This window comes from Tiliqua scincoides, chromosome 8, assembly GCF_035046505.1.
Source record: "Tiliqua scincoides isolate rTilSci1 chromosome 8, rTilSci1.hap2, whole genome shotgun sequence".
Taxonomy (NCBI): domain Eukaryota; kingdom Metazoa; phylum Chordata; class Lepidosauria; order Squamata; family Scincidae; genus Tiliqua; species Tiliqua scincoides.
The window spans coordinates 15,153,953-15,169,360 of NC_089828.1; the positions used below are offsets into that span (position 1 = coordinate 15,153,953).

At 42.5% G+C, this 15,408-nt stretch overlaps 2 protein-coding genes across 3 annotated transcripts in view; both read right to left on the bottom strand.

The window, feature by feature from the left end:
• MYO5C (myosin VC) overlaps positions 1–5,369 on the bottom strand; it is a 57,824-nt gene extending 52,455 nt beyond the window's left edge. For both annotated transcript variants that reach the window (XM_066636664.1, XM_066636665.1), the window contains exon 1: positions 5,290–5,369. In XM_066636664.1, the coding sequence (XP_066492761.1) occupies positions 5,290–5,316 (27 nt within the window). In that variant the 5' untranslated portion in view covers positions 5,317–5,369. The remainder of the gene's footprint in view (positions 1–5,289) is intronic.
• Positions 5,370–6,940: 1,571 nt separating this feature from the next.
• The window catches only part of MYO5A (myosin VA), a 99,869-nt gene continuing 91,401 nt past the window's right edge, over positions 6,941–15,408 (bottom strand). The window contains exons 40-42 of the mRNA XM_066636535.1: positions 13,749–13,923; positions 12,585–12,665; positions 6,941–11,223 (exon numbers count right to left, since the gene is read on the bottom strand). Of these exons, the coding sequence (XP_066492632.1) occupies positions 11,071–11,223; positions 12,585–12,665; positions 13,749–13,923 (409 nt within the window). The 3' untranslated portion in view covers positions 6,941–11,070. The remainder of the gene's footprint in view (positions 11,224–12,584; positions 12,666–13,748; positions 13,924–15,408) is intronic.

The window sequence follows — 15,408 nt, forward strand, 5'->3', positions numbered from 1 at the left end:
CCAAAATGGCTGCTGCTGCATCCTATGCATACCGAGCAGAAGCCGGCACCTCCTAGGGGGAAGGAGACATTACAGGGTGCAGGCACCGCAACGGGGCTACTCAAAGTCTGCATTGACTATTTCGCCAGTGCAGAATTGAGTGGCCCTGTGTAGGGCCAGAAGGCCCAACAAGGGGTTCAGGATATGGCAGAACAGAGCTCTGCCGATCTCGCCACCTCCCACCCTGGTTCCTCCCCCCCCCCAACATACCTCTCTGCTGCCTGGAGTTATTTCCTTCCTCTGGGCAGCTTGCAGCGCGCCTCCAGCTGGCTCTGGCCTCAGTGCAGACTGGTGCTGAGCCAGCACCAGCACTGACCCAGTGCTGAGTGTCATGGGCATGCTTTATGGCATGTCTGCGATACTCAACGCTGGCGGAGGGCCGGCACAGTGAGCTCAGGATTAGAATTGGAGTCTCCTTGGGGGAAGAGGGTATTTGCCCCCTGGAGAAAGGTCCAAGCCCCACAATGGAGCTACTTAAGTCTGTGCCTGCTATTTTTCCACAGCAGAGTTGAGAGGCCCTGTGTTGGGCTGTGCGGTCCAACGTGGGGTTCTGGATTCAGCATGTCCCACTCCTACTCCCCCACCCTGACTGTCTTCTCCACTGCCCAGAGCTTGTCCCTTGGGCTCATCCCTTGGGCCCAGAATTCACAGAGAGTTCAGGATTGGTCTACCACACGGTGGATATTAAGATTGGCTACATTTAGCCATCATATTTATGAAGCCAAACATATCTGGCTACAAACAAAATATGATCATGTACTACTTTTTCTGACCAAGGCTATTACAGTGTTCTGTAGGAGCAAATTCCACAGGTACATTGTGCACTACTGTATTTTTGTTTGAGACTTATTGCCTATTCTCTTAGTTTTGCATTATGACAAATGATATATCACACTTTCCACCTAGAGCTGTAATGAACGCTTAACAAATGGTGGATGTGAACTTGAAGTATGAAGCTTTACAGGGAAATTTTGCTGTAGGATTTCACAGGCCTAAAAAATTGAGGGTCAGAAATGTTTTCCCCAGACTTTATGGTGGTTTGATATGAATTTGGGGTGCAGATTCCAAAAAATGGCATCTATTTTGCCCTTTCACGTCTAGTTTTGGAGATATAGTATAGACTCGCTAATGAATGGTTCAAGCAGCTTCCTCATGAGGAAGCCATGGTGTAGGCTTCCTCATGAGGAAGCTGCTTGAGCCATTCACTAAAGAGGCTATGCCGTGTCTCCAAAACTAGACGTGATAGGGCAAAACTGATGCCATTTTTTGAATCAGCATCCCAAATATACTCAGGAATTGGTGAACGTTTAAGGAAGCAAAATGTGTGTTGGCTTGTGTTTTTAGAGCAATTTTTTAAATTTCACATTCACAGTTGCTGAAACCCCCACTTCTTTCAGTTGCTTCTACTTCTCCAGTCTAACACACTCTTCAAGTTGAGAAGTTCCCTGTTCTTGTGAATAATAATGAATTGTGGCTTAAAGGGCACCGTGTGACTGAAGAAGCAGGTTCCTTCTGCATGACCTGAAACTTATGACCATGTTCCACCAGCTCTCAGGATGAATGTAGCAGCACTAAGCTAGGGGAAGGGTAGCATTTTTAGCATCTGGAATTCTTCAAGCAGTTTCAACCACTTTAGTTTTTTTGGAGTTTCATCTCATGTTTGACATTTGCCAAACACATAGAACAATTTTGGAAACATAACATTTGATGTTGAGGTTAATGATACAAGGGGAGTTATCGCAGATTGGTTTGTTATAGCATTTGCTTTGCATGCAGAAGGTCCCAGGTTAATTCCCTGGCATCTCTACAAACAGCTGGGAAAGATCCCTATAGATCCCTAAGGTCTAAGGAATCTAAGTGATCCCTAAGATCCCTTGGAGAACCACTGCCAGCCAGCACAGACAATACCAAGCTAGAAAAACCAACATCTAAAGCATTTTCTGATGTTAATTACATTATAACTATAATAATAACTAGGTATTTAGAATGTAATAGAACTGCCGTTAGCACATAAGATTCTAATACATCATAAAATTAATAATCAGTATTGTCACTTTTTATTGGTTCTGTTGCTGTGTCTCTGCCTGACACAGAGGCTGCATTCATGCCACTATATGCTTTGCCTCTTCACATTAAGTCTGCATCACACCTACTTCATTAAGATGTTCTTCAAGTCACATTCCTGATCCACCAAACTTGGCTCTGAGCTCAAACCCTCCTCCTATCGTATGCTTAGCTTAACAGAACACCTCCACCTCTTAACAGATATCAAAAAAGGCTGCAATCCTAACCACACTTTCCTGAGAGTAAGCCCCATTGAACAAAATAGGACTTACTTCTGAGTAGACCTGGTTAGGAGTGTGCCCCAAGTTTGCTCTTATGTAACTGGCACAACTGTGACTGGTTTGCAGTCCTCATTTGGAGGACTTCTTCAAACCATAACTTGCTAGTTCAGAGGTCATGGTAAACTGTGGTTTGATTTGCTATCTATTGTAGGTGCTGGAACTGGAACTTTTCCCTGCTTGGGAAGGGTGTATTATGGTAGAATCTATGGATGCTCCTCAGTTCCTTTCTGAGATCCTGTCATTATAGCCTGGGCACTCATTCCCCTCTGAGCCCCAGGGCAAACTGGATAATTTTTCTAGGTTAATCATTTCCCATTTGATTTGTACAACTCTTTCTGGAGTCTACATTCTACAATTTTTTTTTCTTCCTTTCAGTGCATCACTACTAAACCTACTTACTAGGGAATAAGTTCCACTGAACCCCATTGTGATTTACTTCTGAGTAAATATACATAGGATTGCACCGCAAATTCATACAGACAAATTTCAACAGGTATGGCCAACCTTAAACAATTGATGATGACCTTTAACAACTGTGCAGAAAACTGAATTACAGCAGGTGCAGCTTGTCATTTCATCTGCTAAATTCCTTCCTCTACAATTGTGAAAGATCCAGGAGCCCTAAAGCTGAAAGGCTGGCCACCCCATGCATGATGCAGTGCAATCTGAGAGCACATGATGCAGTCATTTACTGAAGTGAAGCAGGTCTAAGTATGACCTTAAGCAGGTCAAAGTGTCAGGATGTGAAATCACCAGCAAACCCTAAAAGTTCATGAGTTCTGTAATAGAATAAAATGTAGGAGATCAATGTAAAAAAACTAACATGCTTACTCAAGAGTTAGTTAGTCCCACTGATTTCAATGTCATTCACTCCCTAACAAGTGAGCAGACTTACCTGGAAGTAAGTCCTATCAAACAGTGAGACCAACACCTGAGTAAACATGCACAAGATTGCAGGTAAGTCTGTTGCAGTAAGAATGAAAAAGGGCACCTTCTGGTGCAACCAGTGCCTTTTAAAAAATGCACATCAATAACCATTTCAGAGGCAAGTTTCTTTCAGTGTGCCCATTTAAATTTGGTTTCTGGGGTTGGATTTCACAGGGACATGTCACAACCTGCTCCACATTTTTTGGGGTGGGCATACTTTTGAGACTACATGAAGGGAGTCACAGGGGCAACCCTTCTTCTTTCCACTTGGTTGTCTCAGCCAAGAATGCCAACTCAAATTTCTAAAGGGGGCTGGCCAAATTATTCTGTCACAGCTCAATAAGCTCAAAACAATAAAGCTCAAAACAATAAAGAGTCTTGTGGCACCCTAAAGACACCTGCTACAGTCCTAGATGCACTTACCTGGGAGTAATGTTCACTGAACTTGGTAGGACTTTCTTTTGGTAGACATGTCCAAGATTGCAGTGCCACTCACTGATTTCATCTGAAGCCTGTGTGGACTGTGGTCTGCCAAAGCTTGTGATGAAAGGATTTGGTTGGTCTCTAAGGTTAGTTACCAGATACAAAGGGGGAAAAGTGCCTTTACCTTTAAGCATTGTATAGAAGAAGGAATTCTGGCAGGTACAGCTCAGCATGGAAGAGTTAAAAAAGTTGCATCTGCTAAAATTTCTTCTTCTAGTCAATGCTTGAAGGTAAAGGCACTCTGTCTCCCCACACCCCCTTTGTATATGGTCATCCTACTTCAGATTGACTAGAATGTGGGAACAGGAGCCAGGTTGGGTCAGGTGTGCCAGTCAGTGATGTCAGGTGTGTCAGTCAGTGATGAGAAGGAAATCCTGGCTCAGTTTTGTCCAAGAAAGAGAAGAAGAAATTTTTTCCTTTGGGGGTGGCTAAAAGGAGGGGGGAGAAGCGAAATTTGAGTTGAAGCAACAGAGTCTTGTGGCACCTTGTAGGGTTGCCAGATGCAAAGGGGGCCAGAGTGCCTCTAACTTTGTCCACTGAGTAGAAGAAGGTACCTGGGCAGATGCAACTCAAGGTGGAAGGGTTTAAAGAGCTACACCTGCCCAAATTCCCTCTTCTCTACACTGGCTAAAGGACAAGATGCCAAGGGGGTCAGAGTGCCTCTGCCTTGAGCCACTGTATAAGAGGGAACCTGGGCAGGTGCAGTTAACATGGAGAGTCTAGAGCTGCACCTGCCCATGTTCCCTCTTCTACTCACTGGCTAAAGGCAGAGACACTCCAGCCCCCTTTGGAACTGGTCACCCTATTTAAGGTGCCACCAAAGCTTGCGATGAAAGGAAGTGGCTGCTCTTTAAGGGCAGGGTGACTAGGTGCAAAGGGGTCAGAGTGTCACTGCCTTTAAGCCAGGAATAGAAGAGGGAACGTGGGCAGGTGCAGCTCAGCATGGAGGGTCTAAAGAGCCGCACCTGCCAAGCTTCTCCCTCCTATCCCATGGCTGAAGGCAGAGGCACTCTGAGCCCTTTGCATCTTGTCTCCCTATTTAAGGTGCCACCAGAGCTTGTGATGAGAGGAACTGGCTGGCCTTTAAAGTTAGGGGGCAGGTCCAGAGGGAGCCTCTACTAGTCTAGGGGACTAGAGACAGGGGTGCTGCTTCTGCTGCAGGGTCAGGGACGGGGGGGGACCAGGGCAGCTCACCTGGGGGTCTAAAGAGCTGCCCCTGGCAAAGACCCCCGTGCCTGGCCCCCAGATGCTCCTCACTAGGGACAGGGGCGCTGCTTCTGGGGCAGGCCACAGGGGCCAAGAGGGCGGGGGTGGGCGGGCCAGCTCCAAGTCCTTCCAGCTGGGCTGCCATACCCTGCCCAGCTTCCCCCTTCCTTGTAGCGGCGCCCGCCTGCCTGCCCGGCCCTTCAGGGCGACCCCGCCTGGGCCAGAGCCGGGGCTGCCCTCCTTCCGCGCCCCGCCACACCTGCCCGGCCCTGCGGCGCCCCTTCCTCACCTGCGTGTAGAGCTCCGCCAGCGCCATCGGGGCTGCGGGAGAGGCGCCCGCCTGGGGTCCAGAAGCGGCGCGGAAGGAAGGGAAGGGCCGGCCCGGCCCTCCAGGCGGTGCTCCTTCCCCGGGGAAGGTGGAGCCGAGGGGCAGGAGCAGCCGCGGCAGCGCCTCGCCCTCGCACACCGGCGCCACGTTGTTTGCCCGCCGCCCTCTCGCCTCCCGTTGCTCAGGGCTGCGGCTCCCTCCTGAGGCTGAGAGCTCAGCGGGCGGGTCTCCTCAGAAACAAGTCCCGTTATACCCAATGGGGCTTACTCCCAGGTAAGTGTGCATAGCACTGCAGCCCGAGAGCCAATCCTAGGCATGTCTACTCAGAAGTAGGTCCCGTTATAGCCAATGGGGCTTACTCCCAGGTAAGTGTGGATAGTGCAGCCACAGAGCCCAATCCTATGGGTGTCTACTCAGAAGTAAGTCCCATTGTAGTCAGTGGGTTTACTCCCAGGTAAGTATGATAGGAGTGCAGCCCACAGAGACCAATCCTTTGGGTGTCTCCTCAGAAGCAAGTCCCATAGCAGTCCATTGGGCTTTCTCCCAGGTAAGTGTGGATAAGATTGCAGCCTGAGAAGGAAATGCTGAGTGGCAACTTCCTAAGGCTGGTTTTAGTCCTGTGAGTCCTTGCTTTGGGCTGCAAAGATGGATTCTCAAAAGGGCCTTGGAATGCCTCTAGCTGCAACTTTCTGGTTTTACCAGGTTACAGGATCCTATCCACACTGTGGGAGTAAGCTCTACTGACTATAATAGGTCCAAAGAAACATGCATAGGATTGCGCTGAGGTGCAGTTGTGGCACCTGCAGGCAAGGAAAGCACAACAGGGAGTAGTGCTGCTGATCTAACAGATGAAATAAAGAAAGCGGCAGCAGCTGCCTTGAGTTTTAGAAGGGCTTAAAAAATTAAAAAGCAGTGTGTAAATTTTTGAGTTTAGCAGAACATTTCTTCAGGCTGGGTGTGGTGAAGAAAAGGAGCAATAAAAAGATAATGCTGGTGTAATAATAAAAAGGCCAGTCAGTTTCTCTTAAGTTATTATTATTATTATTATTCAATGACGGAGAAAAATTTCTTTACCCAGCATGTCATCAATCTGTGGAACTCCCTGCCACAGGCAGTAGTGATGGTGGCTGGCCTAGATGTCTTTAAATGGGATTGGACAGATTTCTGGAGGAAAAGTTCATCACATGTTATAAGGCATGGTGGATATGTGCAACCTTCTGGTTTTAGAAGTAGACTACCAGGTGCAAGGGAGTGGCACCAGGATGCAAGTCTCTTGTGTGTTCCCCCCAGGCATCTAGTGGGCCACTGTGAGATAACAGGAAGCTGGACTAGATGGGCATTTGGCCTGATTGCAGCATGCTCTTAAGCCCAGTCAGTTTACCTAAGTTTTTTCTCCCCATTCATCATGATACCCAGCAATAATTTTTCTCCTGTTCTAGTTCATCCAGCCTGCAGGTGAGTTGTGGAGGACAAAGACTGAACTGTTCAAGGATTCTCATTGTTACACCAATAAAAATCAATTACATGAGAAGGGTCACTGAAAATCTACTCCTAAATTGCTCCCTTCAGAAATAGGTTGCTTATTCAGACACTAAAGCACACCAAAAAAGACTTAACAGTTGTATTTTTATTTGGACATTTCAGTGATAGCTAAGATACAGTGTTTATGAAGCATACGTTTACTAAGTACAATGTCAGACACTATGACAATTCAGAGCTTATGTCATTCTGATACCGTTTCGGTTTACATCTAAGCACTGTGGCAATATCTAGTGAAAACCTATCAAAGGCTTGATTTCAAGAAAGAATTACAGGTTTAAAAATAGTAAATTTCAAAGGATTTTATGTGGTATATTGAAATGTGTCCAGTTTTAAATCTTAGATGATAGAGACTTCAGCTTTCAATTGCTGGTGGTTTTGAGATATGTAACAAAACTTAAAAGACAAAATGCTACTATTCCAAGTGGACATGGAGAAAAGCTTAACTGATTTCAAGGGGACTTGCGTCCACACATTAGTCTCAAACCAGAGATGATCCTTCATAAACTGATGTGCAAGAGCAAAAAGCAGTGTCAGAATCTGTCCCACAGATGCAGACTGCTTTCCAAATTGAAGGCAGACTGGCTATCTGGTGTGCATCACTACTGTGACCAAGTCTACAAGCACAGGACCTACATGGACAGACCTATTCCATCAATCCACACAGGATTCCCTTTTTTAATGTGCACAGTGGGATTTCCCCAAAGAACAGCTATTCCACTGAATGCCACTGAAGCAGGATCTCTAGATTGAGGCAAATGTGTTCAAAGTTCAGAATGTTTTTCTTAAGTTGAAAGCTACAGTGTACAATCCTGTGTACAGCTACATGCAGATATGCTTCAGTGCCTTCATTTGTGCACAGGATTGAACACTTAGTTAATATTTAAACGTTTTTCAAGTTTCATTCCAGATTGAAGTTTGAGAAGCATTTTGCTAAAGTTTGGACACAAGATTATGGTAGCAGAAGTCAACAAACTCATCACTGGGATAAAAAAAGATCTGAAATCTTATGAGGTAATATTTGTGCAATACTTCAGGTCTGTACTGTACATTTTAAAAGGGCTCTCATAAGTATATTTCCAGCACTGGAGAGATTCTTCCATATCAGGTGAACAAAATAAAAACCAAGACATTCCACATTAAGAGCACAGCCATGCTTTAAAGGAAAAAAAATGAGCAAAAATATGATTGTGTTAAGTTTAAGAACGCTAACCTTGTAAAAATCAATTGAATGTTTTATAGTGTGCACTCACACTAAAAATCTGAAACTATGAAAAGTGCATGTTAAATACTGTTATGTAAAATGCTTGATGAATTACAAAATACTAGTTCAACTGAGATATTTTCCTTTAAAACATGTCAAACATACAATTTTAATGTGACAAAAAGTACCATTAGAGTGCTGAACATAAGGATAATGCCTATTAACATCTACCACTTCTGTAAGTAAACAAGGTACAGTAAGGCTTTTAACAGGTAAACAAATTGAAAAGAAAAACCACCAAACATTTAAACAGATTATCTACATTTACCATTGCTGGAGTAGAATTTTTGAGATAAAATTCTTCCACTAAAAGGAGTAAAGGGACAGTTTTTTAGTTAATTGAGTGGGGTCAGTAGAAAGATCCTGGAGGTTCTCTGTTTTAGTCAAGGGTTCCAATTTTCAGTTTTATTACTTGATGTCATAGTTTTCTCATGATATGCTAGAAATGCAATGAATATCTGACAAGTTAATCTACTCCATCATAAATAAAGAAGCCATGATTGTCTGAGGCAGTTGTGGTTCAGGGCTTCCTCTAGGGCAGCAGGGCTCTGCTTCTGTCTTCCCAATATTTGCCCAGTACGCTTTGACAAAAAGAAGCCCTAACTTGCCATAGCCACAGAGGATGCAATTTTATTTTAAAAGTGTTTTTTAAAAAAGCAGCACAGCTTATCTGGGTCATACTGTGAGCTTGGTGCTAGATATCAAGTAAACATATTCAAGTAAAGACCTTACATTTGCTATAAATAAGAAAACAGACTGAACAATGCTTAAATGTAGGTACCTGAATGTTTCTTAAGCAATCATCCATAAATGGGCATTCACCTCTCTGGCAACCAAAACACTGAACAAAATAAGGAGAAAACAAACCAGCTTTTAAAGAACAGTACCAACAAAACTGAAGCTCACTTTATTTTCTTGATCAGTAACAACATACAAGTTGCCCATCTATCTTGTATAAAACTTTCTTGCAATGTACTGTTCTCCAGTGAAGCAACATTGTTGTAAGGGTTTGTGGAGAAATTATGTCCAGTACCAGAGCATTCTAACAATATGCCTTTACAGCATTTAGATATGTTTTAAAATAAATATACATTACAATTGCTATAATACATTAGAACATTGCACATGGCAATTTTGAAATATGTACTTTGCTATGTATACCTGATCATCACTGACCATATTTAAAAAACAACATCAGGACCAGAAAACATTGAGCAAGGCTTGGCAGACAATTTGTGTCAATTCTGTATTGAGGCAAATCCTGATAAGTACACAGAATGTGGGAGATCTTGGGAAAAATCTTTCAGTCAAGCAGCATCTTGGTTAACGTGTCCATGAAATATTCCCCCAAAATACAGAAGCAGAATAAAAGTGTATTTAAACTAGGGTTTGCTTTACGTTTTAAAAAAAATGGATGTGTCTTAGGATGTTCAGGGGATCTGGAGTCAAAGAATTCCTCCTTCAGCAGGGCATTTCAGATTACAGCTTAAATGTGACCATTATTTTCTCCCCCCAATACATAATGAAACATATGCATCACCATTGCCACTGGCAACTAAAAAAACCAAACTGAAAAGTTAATACACCAAAATAATAAATACTAAACTATAACATGATTGGGTTTGTTCACTGAACTCGAAGTCTTGAATACTTCAGTATGCATACTTCAAATACAGTTATTATTCAGCTTCCAGTTTGTTATTTGTGCTTCGTTACCTTTTCCCATTATTTTTGATGTTCCTTGATGCTTACATAAATCCCATTAAAAGACTGGACTATTAGGTTTCTTAAAATCCTTATTTCTCTTGCCTAAAGATTATTATACATTTAAAAGAACACAGCACACAGTAGCAGTTTGATATGCTTTGAAACAGTATTAACTAATGAACATCTATGTTGTACCCTACAGTAGCCCAAAAGACTTTAATACTTCATCACTTATGTCACAGTGACATAATTAAGGAAGCTGTTTAAAAGATTCCTTCCTGGGGTGCACTTTACTATGAAGGTCTACCATGAAAACCCCACTGAAGTGAATCAAAATTGCCAAGAAGTACAATTACACTTCTGTGCAGCTCCTGTTCACTTTAATGGGGCTGGTGTAGGCCCAGTGCCTTGTGGAATATATCCTAGAGTGCCAATTAGCATAACATTTTCCAGTCTCTAACGTACAGAAGATATCCCTAAATATTTTAATATTTAACTAAAAATCCTCCCTAGTCCCTGTTGTATGAACAATTTGTATACGACTTACTTACATTTAAACATGTCAAAGAGCTAAAATGCTCCCTCAGCTATGTTTTCAATCAGATGCGAAACAAACATTATGGACTCTGAGTGTACACTGATGCCATCACACAGAGTGCAACTAAATGCTCTATTCCACGACGTGTACATGCAGCAAGGCGCTGCAACTGACTGCTACTTCAATCATAATGGTGTACACTCTGACTCTAATGTGTGAAGTGGTCCTCAGCCTTACTAAACTGGGGAAACTCCTCTTCGGATAGCCCCAAGTATAAGGTTCGCTTCCACTTGTATAGCAGCCATTGAATGGTCCAGTTTGGATCTCAGAGGGAAGGAAAAAAAAACCTCTGCTTCTTACTCACAGACTATCTCCAACTTCAGATTTAAATACAAGACAGCTTGTGACTAACAGAAGGGGGAAAAAGAATTTTGTCTTGATTTAAAAAAAGCTGTAATTCTGAAACTGTGTAGACCACAGCATGAGAATAGTGAGTTTATAGAAATGTGTATATTTCCAGCTGTAAGACAGTTAGGCAGCTTGCCAGTTATCTGCAAAGAACTGTAGGGCATCTACAGTATTTTCTTCAGCCTTCTTCCCCTTCCTCCCCTCCACATGGCTTTTTAATATTTTTTTCATTGTTTTACATTACAGGCAGTTAAACTCATGATCAATAGCTAACTGTATCCATTGTTCAGACACGATTGATGAATCCTAGACCCAAACTTCCTGGAATCTGGATGGTTTCTAATGCAAGAGATGACGGGTTAAATGGGAAAGTAACCGGGAAAATATGCTTAGCATCCATTAGTAGTTGAGGAGAATCTTTCCTATCCCGCATTCGCATCTGCAGAAAAGAAGAAAGAACTATGTTACTATTTCCCCATTCGCAAAAAGGAAGTTTATGAAAATGTTGCTTTTGACATAAGAACGAAGAAAAAGTCATAAAGCCATAGATATTCTCTTGTGGTACACAATTTGGAAATTTTTGCCGTAAGCACAAATCCATGGAATGCACTAACTATAGAAGTACTCCTATAAAGGAAAACATTTCATTGAAGGCAAACAAAAAGGGAATCATTCATTTTCAAGTAAGCAGTCTTTCACAAAAGACAGGAAGCTGGCCTTCTGCTCAATGAGAGTATTGGTCCATCTATCTTAGTATTGTCTACACACACTAATGCAGAGATGACAAGCTCATTTCATACAGAGGGCCAAAGTTAGTATTCATGGTGGCTGCTGAGGGCCAGAAGTGACACTACTAAGCAAAATGATGGCCATTAAGCAGATGATGGCCAGAAATAAGCACTTTATCTCACAAAGAAACTCATTAGCTAAAAATGACAGAAGAGAGAATGTGCAAATCTTGTTCTTATTTTCAAAATATAAGCACCCAATTATCAAGCTGGGAGAGCCCATTTATAACAGGGCCTGGATAAATTGCTTTAGAGGGCTGCATTTGGCACACAGGCCGTATGTTTGACGCCCCTACAGTAGCAGTAGAGAGACTCTCCAGGGTTTCAAGGGCTGATTCCAAACCCCACCTGGAGATACCATGGATTGAACTTGTGACTTTGTTCATACACAAAAAGAAGTTCTGTCACTCAGTTATGGCTCCATTCCACCCACAAAACAGAAGAACATAAAACATTATTTGGGGGGGAGTAATTTTCCTTGCAAGAAATTGACGTATCATCTATACATATACAAGCCAATGCCCAATGCTTTGTCATATCAAGAAAAAGATCCCAAGTCAGATATGTGCAAGTGAAGGGATTGAGGCTATGCAGACCGAACGAGGCTTGATTTGCAATGTCTAAGGACAGCAGGGTCCAGTTTACCCTCACCCTAACAATGCTTCCAAATGCACCCCTTCATTTTCCTCCATATATAAAAACTTTTGAGGAGAAAGTTGCAGTTGGGGAATACAGTTTAAAAACCTAAGGATGGGAAGGGGACAAATGCATTTCGACATATAGGGATTCACTGCATCCTCACAGTGCCCTTGCAATATACAACCTATGCATCCTCTATCATATTGGAGCATACTTTGCTGGTTCTTATGGTATAGATTCAACAGTAATATAGGTAACACCATCATCACTCTTTGCACCCCCAGGAGATTATATGTAATATTTTACTTCATCTCACTGGTGTCTTTTTGACAGACTGCACAAGCAGTAAAGGAAAATGGGGAAAAGATTTTACCTGTATTGTACGGATGAAGGACACAGACACTCTTTCTTCAAACTCATTAACTGGTGTATACAAGTTCAAAACTTTCACAATCTGTAAGAAAAATAGATGTTTGCTTCTTAATAGGTCCTTGCAATTTACTCCTGGCAATGTTTTACTTTAAACATTGTGCACATTTTCAAATGTGCTCCAATTCAATTGGCAGCCCACATTCTATTATTTAAGTTTTATAATGTTTAATTCTAAAAAAAATGCAGCCTTTGTTGCAGTGAAGAGCTGCATGTATTCAAGTTGTCGATGCTCTGGTAACATGCCATGTGGATTACTGCAATGTACGAGGGAACTTTCATTCAGTTGCATACGCCTATTTTTTTGCAAAATTGAACATAAGAAGAGCCACGCTCGTATTATTCATAGGGCTTCTCCTGAAGGTGGTTTAGAAAACTTCAATTAGTTCAAAATACAACAGCCAGTTTACTAGCTAGGACTAGGCATATGGAGCACATCTTGCCTGTCTAAAAGCATTGGTTTGCAGTCCATTTCTAGACCCTATTCAAGGTACTGATTTTCACCTTTAAAGCCTTAAGTGGCTCAGGACCAGGCTACACTAAGGATCACCTGCTCCCAACATGAACCTTCCTAGATTTGTCTGGGAGGCCCTGTTGTATTGTCATAGTCTGCTCTTTTTACACTGCGTCTCACATTTTATTGTTTATTGTTATCCACTGTATACAGCAGCCCCCCCAAGATATAAATCTGTTTAAGAAAAAAGAATATATAATAGACACCCTTCCACACAAAACCCACATGCCATTACAAAACAGGACTTATAGAATATACTTATAGAAACGGGGCTACAATAAAACTAGGTAATTTTGGTCCCACTTTCTTCTGTAAATAAATCAGTACTTAGGCACAGAAGTTTTGTTTTGTTTTTATTAGCAGCCTATATAGAAATCTACTTTTGTCATACAAGTTTATTGAGCATGTTCCCTTTTCATAATTCTGTTTTTACATCCGATATATCTGAAATCAGCATTTGAAAGCTAGAAGAAAGCTCCATCTTTTTCTGAGGACAGCAGCAGCAGGAATGCCAAGTGAACACAAAGCACAAGCCCCCCAATGAAACTTGGCAAAGGTGTTTTGAAGTAAGTTACATAAGGAAGGCTGGTTTACCTGTGCAGTAGTTAAGGCGTTGCACATGGAACAAATGGCCTCTGCATCTTCATCAGTTTTCTTTTTCACCTGCAGCAACTGTGCTGCCTGGATGAGAGGTTCCAAAGTTTCTTTAGCCCCACTATTCATCAGATTTTTGTCACGGAGCCATTCTTCAAGTTGACTTACATTGTATCTGTAAATTGGATTGAACAACATAACCTCTCTGCACAGAGGAGGGCATCAGGACAATGCGTATGCCCCCGCCCCACCACACAAATGGCATCATGTGTGAAACCCAGGCTGTATGCAGAAGCTCCCCTACTTCCCAATGTTCAACTTACAAACACCACTGTCAGCCCTGACTTTCCATTTGCAGCCAATACTGCAGAGTACGAAAGCTGATCAGTAGCATCCTCAGCTGGTTTGTGGTGAAACTGACAGCTATTGCAATAGTGACTAGGGCAGCAGTTCTCAAACTGTAGATCAGGACCCACTAGGTGGGTTGCAAGTCAATTTCAGGTGGGTCCCCATTCATTTCAATATGTATTTTATTTTTTTAATTTTTTATATATTTTAGACTTGATGCTACCATGGTATGTAACTGCATTTGGGGAAATGTTACAGATTTTAACAGGTGTATGCTTTTAACAATGATAGTCAATGGGGCTTACTCCTAGGCAAATGTGGATAGGATTGCAGGCTTTGTGGAATTTAAAAAAAAACTGATCAGCAAATGCTTGAAAGGGTTAGGAGGGTTCTTATTTATTTTAAATACAGGTGTCCCCCCATAACCATGGGGGTTCCCATTCCGGAAACTCATGCAGATACCAGGGATGCCTCCTTCCCCCCCCCCCTCCGGAGGCAAGGGCAGCAGAGCTCCCCTCACCTCTGGAGGCACGTATCCATCTGTCCGCAGCCTCTGCTGGGCTCAGAATGACTGTAGGTAGTAAAAAAGTCATTTCCGGGTTTTTTCAGGAAAACCAGAAGTGACTTTTTCAGCTCCTACCATCATTCTGCATCCAGTACAGGGTGCAGGCGGGCATGGCCTCTTCTGAGCTCAGAACACCCTCCAGAGGGGGTGTGCAGGGGGACCACAGACCCAATTCGCGGTTAACTAAAACAGCAGATACAGGATCTGCAGATATGGGAGCCCCTCCTGTACATTTTTAAACTTACTGTAAATTTTTAATTTACTTATTAAGATTTGTTTGTGTCATGTTGGGGGGGTGTTAACAATTTTCCTGCTTGATGATGTAACTTCCAGCTATGACATCAGGTTAATGGCATCACTTCTAGTGGGTCCCAACAGACTGTCATTCTAAAAAGTAGGTTCCAGTGCCAAAAGGTTTGAGAACCCCTGGACTAGGGCATTACTGTACATACAAACAGAACGCTTGAACCTCATGTATTTGTAACTAGGGGAGCTTCTGTACTCAATTCCTGCATGTCTTCACCCTCAGGGTAGAGGGAGGGAAAAACTTCAGGCACTAAGTATATGCCTTCTGTAATATGTTTCAATGCACACATGTACAAACTCACTTTATCATCCCTTTCAGATAATCATCAGTTTTGTGAATTGTCTTGAAAGTCATGGGAGGAAAAAATGTTCAGAATAATTTTCTTTGAGTTACACATTTGGGCACTCACATTCTTCTATCTAATTCAGAAAAAGTCATTC